The 17,694-nt window shown below is 36.0% G+C and overlaps 1 protein-coding gene across 2 annotated transcripts in view; it reads right to left on the reverse strand.

Moving 5' to 3' along the window:
* ADAD1 (adenosine deaminase domain containing 1) overlaps positions 1-17,694 on the reverse strand; it is a 47,042-nt gene that overhangs the window by 17,425 nt on the left and 11,923 nt on the right. The window contains exons 6-8 of one of the 2 annotated variants that reach the window (XM_040250560.1): positions 7,448-7,571; positions 5,638-5,775; positions 4,451-4,680 (exon numbers count right to left, since the gene is read on the reverse strand). In XM_040250560.1, coding sequence (XP_040106494.1) covers positions 4,451-4,680; positions 5,638-5,775; positions 7,448-7,571 — 492 coding nt within the window. Of the gene's footprint in view, positions 1-4,450; positions 4,681-5,637; positions 5,809-7,447; positions 7,572-17,694 lie in introns of both variants that reach the window. The other variant, XM_040250558.1, reaches the window with a different exon arrangement.

The raw sequence follows: 17,694 nt of genomic DNA on the forward strand, positions 1-17,694 counted from the left end.
CCCAATTAATGGAACAGATTGTAATTAAATCCTATATCCCACATTACTGGATCCTTTTAAACTAGAGTTAGATGATCAGAAACGGCATAAAAAAATTTGTATAATAAATGAGAAGCTTTACTAGTTCAATAAACTCTTAAGATTCATTTAACTGTGCATATCACACTTTTAAATGTACAGTTTGAGTATTTCTCAATGAGCCATTCATATCATCTGTATCAGAATCACTGGTGGTGCCCTTTTAAAATGTATATTCCTGGGGCTATCCCCCAGAGAGAGAGTAGAGATCTTAAGAGGCTGAGAAATCTGCATTTTTAACAAACATTAAAATCTGTTTCGGCTTTCGCAGACAGATCACCAATTAATTAACTCTAGATATGTCCCATAAAGACGCAAAGAAAGAGATCAGGAGTAATTTTACAAAGTCTTAATAGTATTTTTATTGCTGCTGGTGTTCCCATTCTCATATATAAGTTGGTAGTAAAATTATGAGATCTAATTGTTAAGCCCCAGTTCAAATCAATAAATACTACATAATTTCAAAAGAATCTATTTGAGTCCATCCTTTTAAGAAACTAATTGAAGAAAGTAGGGAAAACCACTAGACCATTCAGGTATGACCTAAATCAAACCCCTTATGATTATACACTGGAAGTGAGAAATAGATTTAAGTGTCTAGATCTGATAGATAGAGTGCCTGATGAACTATGGAATGAGGTTCGTGACACTGTACAGGAGACAGGGATCAAGACCATCCCCATGGAAAAGAAATGCAAAAAAGCAAAATGGCTGTCTGGGGAGGCCTTACAAATAGCTGTGAAAAGAAGAGAGGTGAAAAGCAAAGGAGAAAAGGAAAGATATAAGCATCTGAATGCAGAGTTCCAAAGAATAGCAAGAAGAGATAAGAATGCCTTCTTCAGCGATCAATGCAAAGAAATAGAGGAAAACAACAGAATGGGAAAGACTAGAGATCTCTCAAGAAAATTAGAGATACCAAGGGAACATTTCATGCAAAGATGGGCTCGATAAAGGACAGAAATGGTATGGACCTAACAGGAGCAGAAGATATTAAGAAGAGGTGGCAAGTATACATGGAAGAACTGTAAAAAAAGATCTTCACGACCCAGATAATCATGATGATGTGATCACTAATCTAGAGCCAGACATCCTGGAATGTGAAGTCAAGTGGGCGTTAGAAAGCATCACTACGAACAAAGCTAGTGGAGGTGATGGAATTCCAGTTGAGCTGTTTCAAATCCTGAAAGATGATGCTGTGAAAGTGCTGCCCTCAATATGCCAGCAAGTTTGGAAAACTCAGCAGTGGCCACAGGACTGGAAAAGGTCAGTTTTCATTCCAATCCCAAAGAAAGGCAATGCAAAAGAATGCTCAAACAACTGCACAATTGCACTCATCTCACATGCTAGTAAAGTAATGCTCAAGATTCTCCAAGCCAGGCTTCAGCAACACGTGAACCGCGAAATTCCTGATGTTCAAGCTGGTTTTAAAAAAGGTAGAGGAACCAGAGATCAAATTGCCAACATCCGCTGGATCATTGAAAAAGCAAGAGAGTTCCAGAACAACATCTATTTCTGCTTTATTGACTATGCCAAAGCCTCTGACTGTGTGGATCAAAATAAACTGTGGAAAATTCTGAAAGAGATGGGAATACCAGACCACCTGACCTGCCTCTTGAGAAATCTGTATGCAGGTCAGGAAGCAACAGTTAGAACTGGACATGGAACAACAGACTGGTTCCAAGTAGGAAAAGGAGTACGTCAAGGCTGTATATTGTCACCCTGCTTATTTAACTTCTATGCAGAGTACATCATGAGAAACGCTGGGCTGGAGGAAACACAAGCTGGAATCAAGATTGCCAGGAGAAATATCAATAACCTCAGATATGTAGATGACACCACCCTTATGGCAGAAAGTGAAGAGGAGCTAAAAAGCCTCTTGATTAAAGTGAAAGAGGAGAGTGAAAAAGTTGGCTTAAAGCTCAACATTCAGAAAATGAAGATCATGGCATCTGGTCCCATCACTTCATGGGAAATAGATGGGGAAACAGTGTCAGACTTTATTTTTCTGGGCTCCAAAATCACTGCAGATGCTGAATGCAGCCATGAAATTAAAAGACGCTTACTCCTTGGAAGAAAAGTTATGACCAACCTAGATAGTATATTCAAAAGCAGAGACATTACTTTGCTGACTAAGGTCCATCTAAGTCGAGGCTATGGTTTTTCCTGTGGTCATGTATGGATGTGAGAGTTGGACTGTGAAGAAGGCTGAGCACCAAAGAATTGATGTGTTTGAACTGTGGTGTTGGAGAAGACTCTTGAGAGTCCCTTGGACTGCAAGGAGATCCAACCAGTCCATTCTGAAGGAGATCAACCCTGGGATTTCTTTGGAAGGAATGATGCTAAAGCTGAAGCTCCAGTACTTTGGCCACCTCATGCAAAGAGTTGACTCACTGGAAAAGACTCTGATACTGGGAGGGATTGGGGTCAGGAGGAGAAGGGGACGACCGAGGATGAGATGGCTGGATGGCATCATGGACTCGATGGACGTGAGTCTGAGTGAACTCCGGGAGTTGGTGATGGACAGGGAGGCCTGGCATGCTGCAATTCATGGGGTCGCAAAGAGTCGGACACGACTGAGCAATGAACTGAACTGAAAATATTATGAAGTTATGTTATACAAATGACAAACTGTAAAATATGTTTCTTCACAAAAGTCAAAGAAAGCTTTGCCTTTCAAAGTTGTGACTCTAGAGAATGCATAGATATTTATTAGACATTCTGTAGACATTTATCAAGAAAATAGCCTTTCTTAAAGAAGATTGAGAAAATTTGAAGCGTCTGAGAGAGTTTTTTGACTAAAAGAAAACATAAGAATAATTCTGGTATCCAATTTAAGAAATAAATCATCTATAAGAATTTATATTTGGAAAATAAGAAGTAACTCCAAAGAGGCACTCTTATATATTGCTAGCGAGAATATAATTTGGAGAGTAACTTGGCAATAATTTTCAAAACTGCAAATTCATATATTTCTGACCTGCAATTCTATTTCTAGGAATTCATTTTACATTTACATATATTTTACTTTTGTGTCAATGACAAACATAAAAAGGTCAAGGTTCACTGTAGCATTTGGTAGCTGCAAAAGATTAGAAACAATCTAAAGTTCCATTAACCCACAACTGGTTAAATAAATTATAATACATTTATACAAAGAAATACCGTAAGAGAGTTAAGAATAATAATGTAAAAAGTCTTCATAGGGAAAAATTTCCAAGATACATTAATAAATGAAAAGAGTAGGATGCAGAAAAGTGTGAACTGTATTATCTCATTGGTGTAAAATTTTAAAAATGTATAAGTGTAAATCATCTTGGAAAGGAAACAAGAAACTAGGAACAATGGATGCCACAGAGGTAAAATGGTAGCTGTGGCACTAGGATAGAAGTTAAGACTTTTCACTGAAAACCCTTTTGAATTCTGAAACAAGTTTCCAAAATAATGAAAATAAGCTTAATATTAGAAAATTATATAATCATTATTTCCTTTTTATAATTTAATAAAGTCAAGCCAAACAAAAATGGCAAGAAAATACAATATTTTGTGTATATGTAGAACTACAAAAAAATAGTCCATAAGAGAACTTCTTAAAGAAATGCATATAAAATACACAGAATAAAAAAACCTCACAAGAATAAAACAAACAGTACCTTCTAAAAACAAAACATTACTCATATGATGAGCTAAAGTTTTTATGTGAGCAATCATTACCAAAACTTAACAGTAAACAAAGAAGAGTCAAGTAGTGGAATTTAAATTGATTCCCAAGGGTGACTAAAGCTTTGAAACTCTCAGGGCTTTGCGAAAACTACAAAACTGAGTGTCCAAAATATCTGTTGAGGAGATAATAGGAAAACCCATTCAAATATAAATACCAAAGGAAGAAGTTAATTATCAGTTCATATCATTTAATTTGTATTCTATTTCCTTCCTACTTACTTCACAAACCAAAAGAATCCAACTCATAATCAAATACATTTTTAAAAAGTATAAAAGTAGCAAAGAACCAAAATGGGCATTTAATATTTTTCATTTCAGGAATAACTAAATATAAGCTTACCTGAGAAGTTCCAAAAAGCACCTTCTTCCAAAAGAAAGGGAAACATTGGATATTGTGCAAACAAAAGCATATGTTCAAGCCAGAATACATATAATTGCCTAACTTAAAATATTCTTAGCCTTCTCACAAGATGATAAAAGTCATATTATACTAAGTGTGATTACAAGTTACCATGAAAAGAAAACCTCAGCAACAGTGGATCTGAATTTTACCTTAAGTAAAGCTTCATGCATGCAAAATTTGATTTTACACTGATAAATAAAGTATAATTACTTAGTAAAAGAGGCCAAGAGGTACTGAAATCTCACTCACCAACAAGAATACTATTGATATAAACTGGCTGTATAAAGTGACTGAGCAATGCTCCCTGTACACCAAGCACTTCCCATCTTGTTAACTTGTCACTTGAGGACATACTGCTTATTCTAGTAACAACATCTGCAGGACAGTAGACAGTCAGATAAATTTTGCCTTCAACAGCAACATGGAGACTTAGTTCTTCATTGGCTTCAAATGCAGATATAGAATGTGGATTAAGACGCCTAGAGGAAGAAAAGAAAGTTTCTTCCTTTAAAAATCAAAGCCAATGAAGTAAAATCTGCATATACCTAAGAGTTGTAACTTGCCAGTTACACTTAATTTCAATAACAGAAATAGAGGCAAACCCAAAGCAAGCCAGGATAGAATGACTTTGTTTCACAAGATTAAAACCAAGTGGAAATTAACCCTATATTTAGAGCTCCCACAAGGACAAATTTCATATTATTGCCATTTTTTATGTCCCTTAAAATCAAATAAAAATCTGATTTTTGCCCCATCATAATTTTTGAGTTATTTCCTTTCTCTAAACGAAAATTTTTAATAATGACAAAACTAGAGAATGAAAAAAGAAAACTGACAATTTATATTTAAGATTCACTTCCAATAAAATATAAAAAACAGTAAAATCTAAAATTATTTTCTTGATGTTTTTCTACAGAACACTCACCCTTGTTTTCAAAGGTGTTACTGGAAGGCTTTTAAACAAACTATAAACCATGATTATCTCTAGATGGTCAGACTTAAAGTAAATTTTACTTTCTTTTTGTGTCTGTGTTGTTCAAATATCATGCTACTGATCCTACCCATTCATCAAGACAATGAAGTTCTGACTATAGAGGAATAGACTGCATTCCTTAACTCCTGTGTTAGTATGTGAAGAGTACATAATCCATACTTCCTAAAGTTTATAAAAAAGTCTTACAACCAGAAAGGAGTAGAAGATTTTCAACAGCATATAAAAGAAAGTGGTGCAATATGTGGACTATTTAAGTAATAGTAATAGGTAAGACAGTGCAGGGGAGGGAGAATGAATTTGTGGTCTCTTGCAGCCTACAAATAACCTCTGAAGGCTGGAAGGAAAATATGGATGGATTTGAATTTACTTGTTCTTTTGATATATGGATTCAGAATGTATAAGTGGTCATCCTAGTTGCTTTTAACAGCTTCCATATACTTACAATTGTGACTTAATCTGGGCTGATCCTTTAGGCAACTGGTTCATATAGAGGTAAATGTTGATATTTTGCTTGAGGGTGAGTAGATCAGAAGCTGGTTCTGTACAAAATATTGATTTTTCCATCATAGCAGGATTTTTGCTATAGTAGAGTAGAAGTTGTCTATAAAAGTACCTAAAGTAAAAGATAGAGCTTTATTGAGTAAGAATGTTTAAAAATGAAGTATCTTAAACATTATACTCATGTCATGAGCAATGTTCCTATAAATCAAGTTTTATTATAAAATAATCTTAGTCTTACTTAATGAAGATGTAAGTCCCTTCAGAAGTCTTCAGCTATAGCCCAGTTTACCCTGTGACCTGCCTTAAAGCATCATTCCTTGACTACCACTCCACTTGAAAGTACTCAACTATCATTTCTTGCAAAAGACCCATTTCTCTATTGATTCCTCCTTTTTCTCAAGACATCTCTGCTCCCAGCCTCCTAGGAGTATCAATTTTCTGCATTATTTCTATTTTCTCTTCCCCAAACACATAGACAAACAATTATGGTTCCTGTTACGTAGTGGTTCTGAAGACAAAAATTTAGGAGTATAGGAATAACATAATGAAGCTCATAAACTGAATTTAGAAGTGAAACAGATTTCCTGAAAGACAACTCAAGAGGACAAATACTATTTTGCTTACTCAAAAAAATATAATTTTAATCCTATCATCAGAAATATGTAATAAAAATTAATCGTCAGTATATCTGACAGTGCCAAGCATGGGAAGAAATAAACACAAAAGAGGTAGTTTTCAGTGAGCTGTATTAGTTTCATGGACTTCCCAATAGCTTTCCTTTTAAGATTATAGGATTCTTTCCATATTATTAGAGATACATACTTAACATTTTCAGAAGAGAGAGTATGCCTAAATGTTTTTTACAATTTAAAGAAAACATCACCAACAAAAAGTGAGAATGCATAATTAAATAAGAACAAAATCCTAATATAGCAGGATACACTAATAATTGGATATGAATATTAGATACTGGTATCAGTATGCTGATAACTGAATGAAGGTATTAATTATCTGAGTCTCACCTGTGTTTGAAAAATTCCATTAAGAAAGGTTTTCTGAAAAGTAAATTCAGTGACATAAGAGAACAAAAGCTGACTACTAACGGAGATAATGCTTATTTCCCACTTTTTGTGTTTTCACAGAAAAGAAACTCCAAAGAGTAAAATTCCTGGTTTATTTCTCCACTATCAGATACTCCTTCCTTTTATAAGGAGCAGTGACTGATAAATCTGGAAAAAGAAACTAGGCATGCTTACCTCAGCCCTCTTCTCTCTGAGATCTGCCAGTCTAAAAAATACTTTATTGATATTCTACCATATGGCAGACTTTGTAGAGACTTCATGAGTGGAAACTCATTGATTTCTGCCTTTGGATAAGTATGGCTAATTCAGGGGTGAAGTATTACTAAGCCTACTTGGTCCACATCTAAGGCTATACTCTCAAATTACTTTAATCAGTAATGAAGACATATTTTATCTTTAAAAACAGGTTGCATGGCTTTTAAAATTTAGTTCATAAGGTCATGATAATAGAAGACACTAAAATTCATAGACTAAACAGTGCAGTGAACATAAGGTTTCTAAAAGTGACATGAAACTATAAGATAGCTTAGGTAAGTAAGACAATACCGTATCCTTGGCTCAGTGATGAGTAAAACTCCACTTGTAAATAATAACATATATGTGATGCTTTAGGCTAATATTAATATAAGAGCATTAATATTTGATGGCATTAAATGTATGTTACCTTACCTAAGGAGAGATCTCCTTGCTGTAACAACAGCATGAGTATCATGCAACACTCTTCCATTTGGCTTAATGCACTGACTGTAATTGTATTCACCTGTGCCTATAGCTACAACTTCGTGCTGTCCAGCTGAAAAGAAAAGGTTAACAGTAGCAGATTATTTTGACCTCCTTCTTCTCTAAGTTCAACCTCCACCTCTACTTTACCATCTTTTTATATTTATATTCAACAAACTGTTATTTAAGCATCTATTTACTGGATTTACCAAAAGGTTTGTTCGTTTTTTTTTTTTTTCCTGTAAGGTGGCACTAGCAGTACTTAGTTGCCTTTAATTTCATTTGAGACAACTGTTAAGATTGTATTGTGACACCTGTCCTATCAGCATGCATTAAAAAAAATTTATCCAAATTGGTAAATCTTTGGGTAGCCACTTTAATACTGAAGATGGAAGAAAAACAGCAACATTTTTGGCATATTATGTTTTATTGTTTCAAGAAAGATAAAAACGCAACTGAAATGTAAAAAATGATTTCTCCCGTGTATGGAGAAGGTGCTGTGGCTGATCGAGCAAGTCAAAAGTGGTTTGCAAAGTTTCATGCTAAAGATTTTTTGCTGGACAATTCTCTACGGTCAAGTAGACCAGTTGAAGATGATAGTGATCAAATCAGACATTAACTGAGAAAAATCAACAATATGTCACATGGGAAATAGCCAAAATATTCAAAATATCGAGATCTAGTGTTGAAAATCATTTGCACCAGCTTGGTGATGGTCATCATTCTAATGTTTGGGTCAGCATAAATTAAGAAACTCTTCCTGACAGTATTTCTACATGTGATTCTCTACTTAAACATAATGAAAACATTCCATTTTTAAAACAAATTGTGATGGGCAATGAAAAGTGGACACCGTACAATAATGTAGAACAGAAAAAATCATGGGGCAAGTGAAGTGAACCATGACCAACCCCACCAAAGGCCAGTCTTCATTGAAAGAAAGTGATTTTGTGAACATGGTGGGACTCCTGAGTTCCTTCCAGAAAACCAAACAATTCCAACAGTACTGCTCCCAACTAGACCAACTGAAAGCATCACTTGATGAAAAGCATCCAGAAATAATAAACAGAAAAATGCATTATCTTCCATCAGGATAATGCTAGATCACATGTCTATTTGACGACCAGGCAAAAACTGTTACAGCTTGGCTGGGAAGTTCTGATTCACTCACTGTATTTACAAGATACTGCAACTTCAATTCTCTTAATGGAAAACATTTCAATTCCTTGGAAGACTGTAAATAGCACCTGGAATAGTTCTTTGCTCAAAAAGAAAAAAAAGCTCTGGGAAGATGGAATTATAAAATTGCCTGAAAAATGGCTGAAGGTAGTATAGCAAAATGATGAATAGGTTCCTCAATAAAGTTCTCAGTGCCCTTCATGGATTACAGCCTTATTGTGGCAAAGGGGCTTGTGTAACCCTGAAGCTATGAGCCATGCCATGAGGGGCCACCAAAAACCGATGGGTCATAGTGAAGAGTTCTGAAAAAAACAGGATCCATTGGAAAAAGAAATGGCAATTCACTCTTGTAGTCTTGTCAGGAGAACCCCATTGACAGTATGAAAAGGTAAAAAGATATGACATTGGAAAATGAGCCCCCCACCTCAGGTTGGAAGGTGTCAAATATGCTACTGGGGAAGAGTGAAGGGCAATCCTGAGAAACCTGTATGCAGGTCAAGAAGCAGCAGGTAGAACAGTACATAGAACAACAGACTGGTTCCAAACTGGGAAAGGAGTATGTCTAGGTTGTATGTTGTCACCCTGCTTACTTAACTTATATGCAGAGTACATCATGTGAAATGCCAGGCTGGATAAAGCACAAGCTGGAATCAAGACTGCAGGGAAAATATTAATAACCTCAGATACGCAGATGACACCATCTTTATGGCAGAAAGTGAAGAGGAGCTAAAGAGCTCCTTGATGAAGGTGAAAGAGACGAGAAAAAAAGCTGGGTTAAAACTCAACATTCAAAAAATTAAGATCATGACATCCAGTTTCATCACTTATGGCAAACAGATGGGGAAACAATGAAAACAGTGACTTTTATCTTCTTCAGCTCCAAAATCACCACGGTGATTTTAATTTCACAGCCATGAAATTAAAAGACGCTCAATCCTTGGATGAAAGCTATCAAAAACCTGGACAGTGTATTTAAAAGCATAGACATTACTTTGCTGACAAAGGAATGTATAGTCAAAGCTATGGTTTTTCCAGTAGTCATGTATGGATGTGAGAGTTGGACCATAAAGAAGGCTGAGAGTCAAAGAATTGATGCTTTCGAACTGTGATGTTTGAGAAGTCTTGAGAGTCCCTTGGACTACAAGGAGATCAAACCAGTCAACCCTAAAGGAAATCAACCCTGAATTGGAAGGACTGATGCTGAAGCTGAAGCTCCAATACTTTGGCCACCTGATGTGAAGAGCTGACTCATTGGAAAATACCCTGATGCTGGGAAAGACTAAAGGCAGGAGAAGGGGATGACAGAGGGCAAGATGGTTGGATGGCATCTCTGACTCAATGAACATGAGTTTGAGAAAGGTTTGGGAGATGGTGAAGGACATGGAAGCCTGGCATACTACAGTTCATTGGGTCGCAAAATGTAGGTCATGACTGAGGAACTGAACAACTAGTAAGAATGAAGCAAGTGGCCAAAGCAGATCAGCTGTGTGTCTGGTGGTGAAAGTAAAGTCTGAAGCTGTCAAGAACAATATTGTATAGGAATCTGGAATGTTATGTCCATGAATCAAGGAAAATTGGACATGATCAAGTAGGAGACAGCAAGATTGAACACTGACATCTTAAGAATCAGTGAACTAAAATGGACGGGAATGGGAGAACTTTATTCATATGACCATTATATCTACTACTATGGGAAAGAATCCCTTAGAAGACACAGAGCAGTTCTCATAGTTAACAAAAGAGTCTGAAATGCAGTACTTGGGTGCAAGCTCAAAAACGACAGAATGATCTTGGTTTGTTTCCAAGGCAAACCATTCAACATCACAGTAATCCAAGTCTATGCCCTGACCACTGATGCTGAAGAAGCTGAAGCTGACCAGTTCTATGAAGACCTACAACACCTTCTAGAACCAATACCCAAAAAAGAGGTCATGATAAGGGACTAGAGTGCAAATTAGGAAGTCAAGAAATACCTGGAGTAACAGGCAAGTTTGGCCTTGAAGAACAAAATGAAGCAGGGCAAGGGCTGACAAATTGTGTCAAGAGAATGTACTGGTTATAGCAAACACCCTCTAACAAAAACACAAGAGATAACTCTACACATGGACATCACCAGATGGTCAATACCAAAATCAGATTGATTATATTGTTTGTAGCCAAAGATGAGAAGCTCTATACAGTCGGTAAAAACGAGCTGACTGTGGCTTATATCATAAGCATCTTAATGCAAAATTTAGGCTTACACTGAAGAAACTAGGGAAAACCTCTAGGCCATTTAGGTACAACCTAAATAAAATCCCTTATGATTATACAGTAGAGGTGATGAATAGATTCAAGAGATCAGATCTGGTAGATAGAATGCCTGAAGAACTACAGAATGAAGGTTCACAACATTGTACAGGAGACTGTCACCAAAACTAGCCTCAAAAGAAATGCAAGAAGGCAAAGTGGTTGTCTGAGGAGACTTTATAAACAGCTGAGGAAAGAAGACAAATGAAAGGCAAGGGAGAAAGGGAAAGACAAACTCAACTGAATGTAGAGTTTCAGAGAATAGTAAGGAGAGAGAAGGCCTTCTTACGTAAACAATGAAAGAAACAGGAAAACAATAGAATGGGAAAGACTATATATAGAGATCTCTTCAAGAGAACTGCAGATAGCAAGGGAACATTTCATGTAAGAATGGGCATGATAAATGACAGAAATGGTAAGGACCTAAAATAGATTAAGAAGAGGTGGCAAGAATATACAGAACTACTATACAAAAAAGGTCTTAATGATCCAGATAACCATGATGATGTGGTCACTTACCTAGATCCAGATATCCTGGATTGTGAAGTCAAATGGGCCATAGGAAGCATTATTATAAACAAAGCTAATGGAGGTGACAGAATTCCAACTGAGCTAGTTCAAATCCTAAAAGACAATGCTGTTAAAGTGCTGCATTCAATATGTCAGCAAATTTGGAAAACTTAGCAGTGGCCACAGCACTGGAAAAGGTCAGTTTTTATTCCAATCCTAAAGAAGGGCAATGCCAAAGAATGTTCAAACTACCGTACTATTGTGGTTATTTCATATGCTAGCAAGGTTATTGTTCAAAATCCTTCAAGCTAGGCTTTAGCAGTGTGTAAACCGAGAACTTCCAGATGTACGAGCTGGGTTTCAAAGAGGCAGCAGAGCCAGAGACCAAACTGCCAAAATTCACTGGATCATGGAGAAAGCAAGCAAATTCCAGAAAATCATCTACTTCTGCTTCATTGATTATGCTAAAGCCTTTGACTGTTGATCACAACAAACTGAAAAATTCTTAAATAGCTGTGACTACCAGACCACCTTGTGTATTAGTCTCTCAGTTACGTCTGACTTTTTGCTATCTCATGGACTGTAGCCCAGGCAGGGTCCTATGTCCATGGAATACCAAATCACCTTACACCTGTCTCCTAAGAAAACCTGTATGTGGGTCAAGAAGCAACAGAACTCGACATGGAAAACAGACTGGTTTGTTCCATGGAACCAATGGAGTGGTTCAAAATTGGGAAAGGAGTACGACAAGGCTGTATACTATCACCCTGTTTATTTAACTTATATTCAGAGTACATTACGTGGATTGCCAGGCTAGATGATTTGCAAGCTGGAATCAAGATTGCTGGGAGAAATATTAATAACCTCAGATATGCAGATGTTACCAGTGTAATGGCAGAAAGTAAAGAGCAACTAAAGAGCCTCTTGATTAAAGTGAAAGAGGAGAGTGAAAAAGCTGGCTTAAAACTTAACATTCAAAAAACTAAGATCATAGTATCCAGTCCCATCACTTCATGGCAAATAGATGGATAAAAAGTGGAAACAGTGACAGATTTTATTTTCTTGGGCTCCAAAATTACTGTGGATGGTGACTGCAGCCACAAAATTAAAAGACACCTCTCCTTGGAAGGAAAGCTATGACAAACCTAGACAGTGTATTACAAAGCAGAAACATCACGTTGCCAACAAAGGTACGTGTAGTCAAAACTATGGTTTTCCCAGTAGTCATGTATGGCTGTGAGAGCTGGACCATAAAGAAGGTTGAGCTCCAAAGAATTGATCCTTTTGAATTGTGATGCTGGAGAAGACTCTTCAGAGTCCCTTAGACTGCAAGGAGATCAAACCAATCAATCCTAAAGGAAATCAACCCTGGATATTCATTGGAAGGACTGTTCCTGAAGCTCTAATACACTGGTCACCTGATGCTAAGAGTTGACTCATTGCAAAAGACTCTGGTACTGGGAAAAACTGAGAGGAGGTAGAGAAGGGGGTGGCAGAGTTTGATATGGTTAGACAGCATCACCAACTCAACTGACATGAATCTGGGCAAACTCCATGAGATAGTGGAGAACAGAGGAGCCTGGTGTGCTACAGTCCATGGGGTCACAGAGTCAGACATTGCTTAGTGACTGAACATCATCAACATTCTTGGTGAAAGTAAAAAAATCTGTCTCTTACTTAAAAACAAAAGGAACTTTTTGGCCAATGCAATAAATGCCAGGTATTAATATAAAAAGAGATTAGGTTAAATGAGTGAATTAGGCTTATAATTCAATGAAAAATTCTATTTTACCATTTTAAAGTTAGAAAAACCATTGACCAAAAATATGGAAAAATATCAATAATTCCACACCTTCAAATAAGAGTTTGAGAGTCTTCCACAAATGAACTTACTTACAAAACAGAGAAAGGCTCACAGACTTAGAAAGCGAACTATGGTTGCTGAATTTGGACAGTTAGGGAGGTGGGGATGGTCAGGTACACATGTTATATTTAAAATGGATAACCAACAAGGACCTATTGTATAGGACATGGAACTCTGCTCAATGTTATATGGCAGCCTGGACGGAAGGGGGTTTGGGGGAGAATGGATACGTGTATATGCACGGCTGAGTCCCTTCACTGTTTACCTGAAACTATCACAACATTGTCAACTGGCTATACTACAGTTCAAAATAAAAAGTTTAAAAAAAAGTTTGAGAGTCTTCTAAGAAGCAAAGTTTTAAAAATACTTCAGTAATATCTCAATTTAAAAGGCAGATGTTTTACATTATACTTTGTCTAAATTTTTGCCTTTTAGGAAAAAAGGCAACAGAATAGTTTTTTGCTGTACCCCATTTGAGATTTCTTTGAAACATTATGCTCAGAAGAATACCATTCATTTTTCTTTTCACCTCCTATTTATGTGGACTTTCTATAACCCAGTCCTTCTCAGTTTGAGATCAACTTAAAATAATCATATATATAGTTATTTTAATATATGAACCTCATGGTAGGCATAAACCAAAAATCTATAATAGAGATGCACACAAAAAAGAGGAATCCAAACTCAACTACTACAAATGGTCATCAAATCACAAAAGAGAGCAAGAGAAAAAAGGAACAAAAGAGAACTATAAAAATAAGCTGAAAATAAGCTGAAAACAAGTAACAAAATGTCAGTAATTACTTTAAATGTAAATGGACTAAAAGCTCCAACAAAAAAGACATAAAGTAGCTGAATGAATAGAAAACAAGATACACATTACCTCCTGCAAGAGACTCACTTCAGATCTACAAACACAGACAGGTTGAAAGTGAAAGAGACAAAGATTTTCCATGCAAATGGAAGAAAAAGAAAGATAGTAAAAAGATCAAAAAGGGCACCACTATAAAATGATAAAGGGATCAATCTGAAAAGAATACATAGCGAGTGTAAATGCAAAGCATTCAACATAGTATCCAGATACATAAAGAATGTATTAACAAACATAATGGGAGAAGTTGACAATAATAGTAGGGGGCTACACCCCACTTACATCAATAGCCAGACCATCCACACATAAAATTAATTTGAAAACACTGGTCTTAGATGACACATCAGACCGGACAGAATTGAACATATATGGAATACTTCATCAAAATAGCAGAATACACATTCTTTTCAAGTGTATGTGAAACAATCTCCAGGACAGATCACATGCTATGCCACAAAATAAGTCTCAATAAATTTAAGAAGACAACCATATTAATATAAAACATCTTTTCTGATCACAATGCTATGAATGTGGAAATCAATTATAAGAAAAGAAGCATAAACACAAACACATGTATTTTAAACAACATGGTACTAAACAATCAATGGGTCACTGAAGAAATCAAGGAGGAAATTTAAAAAATGTCTAGACACAAATGAAAATGCAAATACAATGACCCAAAATCTATGGGATGTAGCAAAAGCAGATACAAGACTGAAATTAAAACAAGTCTAGGGATTTCCCAGGTGGTCCAGTGGTTAAGAATCTGCCTGCCAATGCAGAGAACAAGGGTTGGACCCCTGGTCTGGCAAAGAGTCAGACACGACTGAATGACTGAACTGACTGACTGCGAAGGTCTCACATGCCATGGAGCAACTATGCTGGTGCACTGCAACTACTGAGACCACTGGTCAAACTAGAGAGTAGCCCCTTCTCACAGCAACTAGAGAGAAAGCCAGTGTAGCAATGAAGATGCAGCACAGCCAAAATAAATAAGTCTACTTTAGGAAAGAAGAAAATTTTCAAACAAGTCATCCAACCTTATACCTAAAGGAACTAGAATATAAGAAGAAACAAAAACTAAAGTTAGAAGTCTGAGCAAACTCCAGGAGATTGTGAAGAACAGGGAAGCCTGGCATGTTGCGGTCCATGGGGCTGCAGAAAGTCGGACACGACTGAGCGACAGAACAACAAAGGTTAGTAGAAATCATAAAGATAACAATGGAAATGAATGAAATAGAGACTGAAAAAAAACCAAAAAAGATCAATGGAAGAAAGAGTTGGTTCTTTGAAAAGAAACAAAATTTATAACCTTTAGCCAGATACATAAAAAAAAAAGAGCCACATAAAATCAGAAATGAAAAAGGTAAATTACAACTGATGCCACAGAAATATCGAGAAATATGAGAGATTACTATGAACCATAATATGCCAATAAAACGGACAACCAATAAGAAATAAATACCTAGAAACATACAATCTCCGAATACTGCACAAGGCAGAAACAAAATATGAACAGATTAATCACCAGTAATGAAATTGAATCAGTAATATAAAAACTCCCAACAAACAAAAGTCCAGAACTAGATGGCTTCTCAGGTGACTTCTACCAAACATTTACAGAAGAGTTAATACCCATCCTTCTTAAACTATTCCAAAAAATTAAAGAGGAAAGGTCACTTTCAAACTCACTTTACAAGGCCAGCATTATACCGATACCAAAACCATAGAAAGATACCACACACAAAAAATTACAGACCAAAATGCTTGAAGAACACATATGTAAAAAAAATCTTCAGCAAATTATTAGCAAACCAAATTCAGCAATACATTAACAGAAGGATCATATACCATAATCAAGTGAGATTTATTTGAGGCATGCTAGGATGGTTTAATGTCCACAAATCAATCAATGTGACACACCATATAAACAACTGAAAACTAAAAAGTACATTATCTCAATAGATGCAGAAAAAGCTTTCAGCAAAATTTAACATGCTTTTATGATTAAAAACAAAAAACTCTCAACAAAGTGGGTAGAGATAGAATGTACCTCAACATAATAAAGGCCATATATGACATATTACAGCCAACATCATACTCAATGGTGAAAAGCTGAAAGCAATGTCCTCTTAAGAGGATTAAGACAAAGATACTCACCCTCACTACTTTTATTCAACATAGTACTGGAAGTCCAAGCGATGGTAATCAGATTAAAAAATAAATAAATAAATAAAAGGAATACAATTTGAATGAAAAGAAGTAAAACTGCCAACCCTGATATACTATATACAGAAATTCTTAAAGACTCCACCAAAAAACTATTGCAACTAATACATGAATTCAGTAAAGTTACATGATATGAAACTAATATACAGAAATTTTCTGCATTTCTATATACTAATAATGAACTATCAAAAAAGACAAATTAAGAAAGCAATACCACTTAAAATTATATCAGAATAAATAAAATACATGGGAATAAATCTAACCAAGGAGTTTTGGAAAAGACTTGCACTTAGAAAACTATAAGATACTGATAAGGAACTGAAGATGACAACAAACAAATGGAAAGATCCACCATGCTCAAAGACTGGAAGAAATTAAGATGGTAACGACAACCCCATATGCAAGACAGCAAAAGAGGCACAGATGTAAAGAACAAACTTTGGAACTCTGTGTGAGAAGGTGAGGGTGGGGTGACTTGAGAGAACAGCACTGAAACATGTATATTACCATATGTGAAACAGATGACCAGTCCAAGTTTGATGCATGAAGCAGAGCACTCTAAGCCGGGGCACTGGTACAACCCAGGGATGGGATGGGGAGGGAAGTGGGAGGGGGTTCAGGATGTGGTGACACATGTACACCCAAAGCTGATTCATGTCAGTGTATGGCAAAAACCACCACAATATTGTAAAGTAATTAGACTCCAATTAAAATAAATCATTTTTTAAAAAATGACCATACTACTGTCCAAGGCAATCTGCAGGTTTAGTGCAATCCCTATTAAAATACCAACAGCATTTTTCACAGAACAGGAACAAACTGTGGAAACACAAAAACACCCAAATAACCAAAGCAATCTCTAGAGAGAGGGGAAAAAAAAAAAAGCATGGAGGTATCATGCTCCATGATTTCAAACTAAGTTGACCCTTGAATAATCATATATATCTTCTCTTCCTACCTAGGTTAAAAAAAACCCTTAAGAATAGGAACCAAATATGAAATTGTTTCTGTATCATCTACAGTGTCTTATTCAGAGATGAATATAAAACTCAAATGCTTTTAATATCAATATAGAACATTAAAGGATAAAAGATAAAATGTAATTGAAATCACATAATAATTACAGGAAAAAACAGAGATTCATGATTTTTCATTTTTATCTTTTATTACTTGATAGTGAAGAAAATGTTCATTTTTATAGAGTCCTCAATGTTTGTTATAAGGAGGTTAGATTTCAAGTTGGTAGTGATTCCA

This window comes from Oryx dammah, unplaced genomic scaffold (genome assembly GCF_014754425.2).
Source record: "Oryx dammah isolate SB20612 unplaced genomic scaffold, SCBI_Odam_1.1 HiC_scaffold_12, whole genome shotgun sequence".
Taxonomy (NCBI): domain Eukaryota; kingdom Metazoa; phylum Chordata; class Mammalia; order Artiodactyla; family Bovidae; genus Oryx; species Oryx dammah.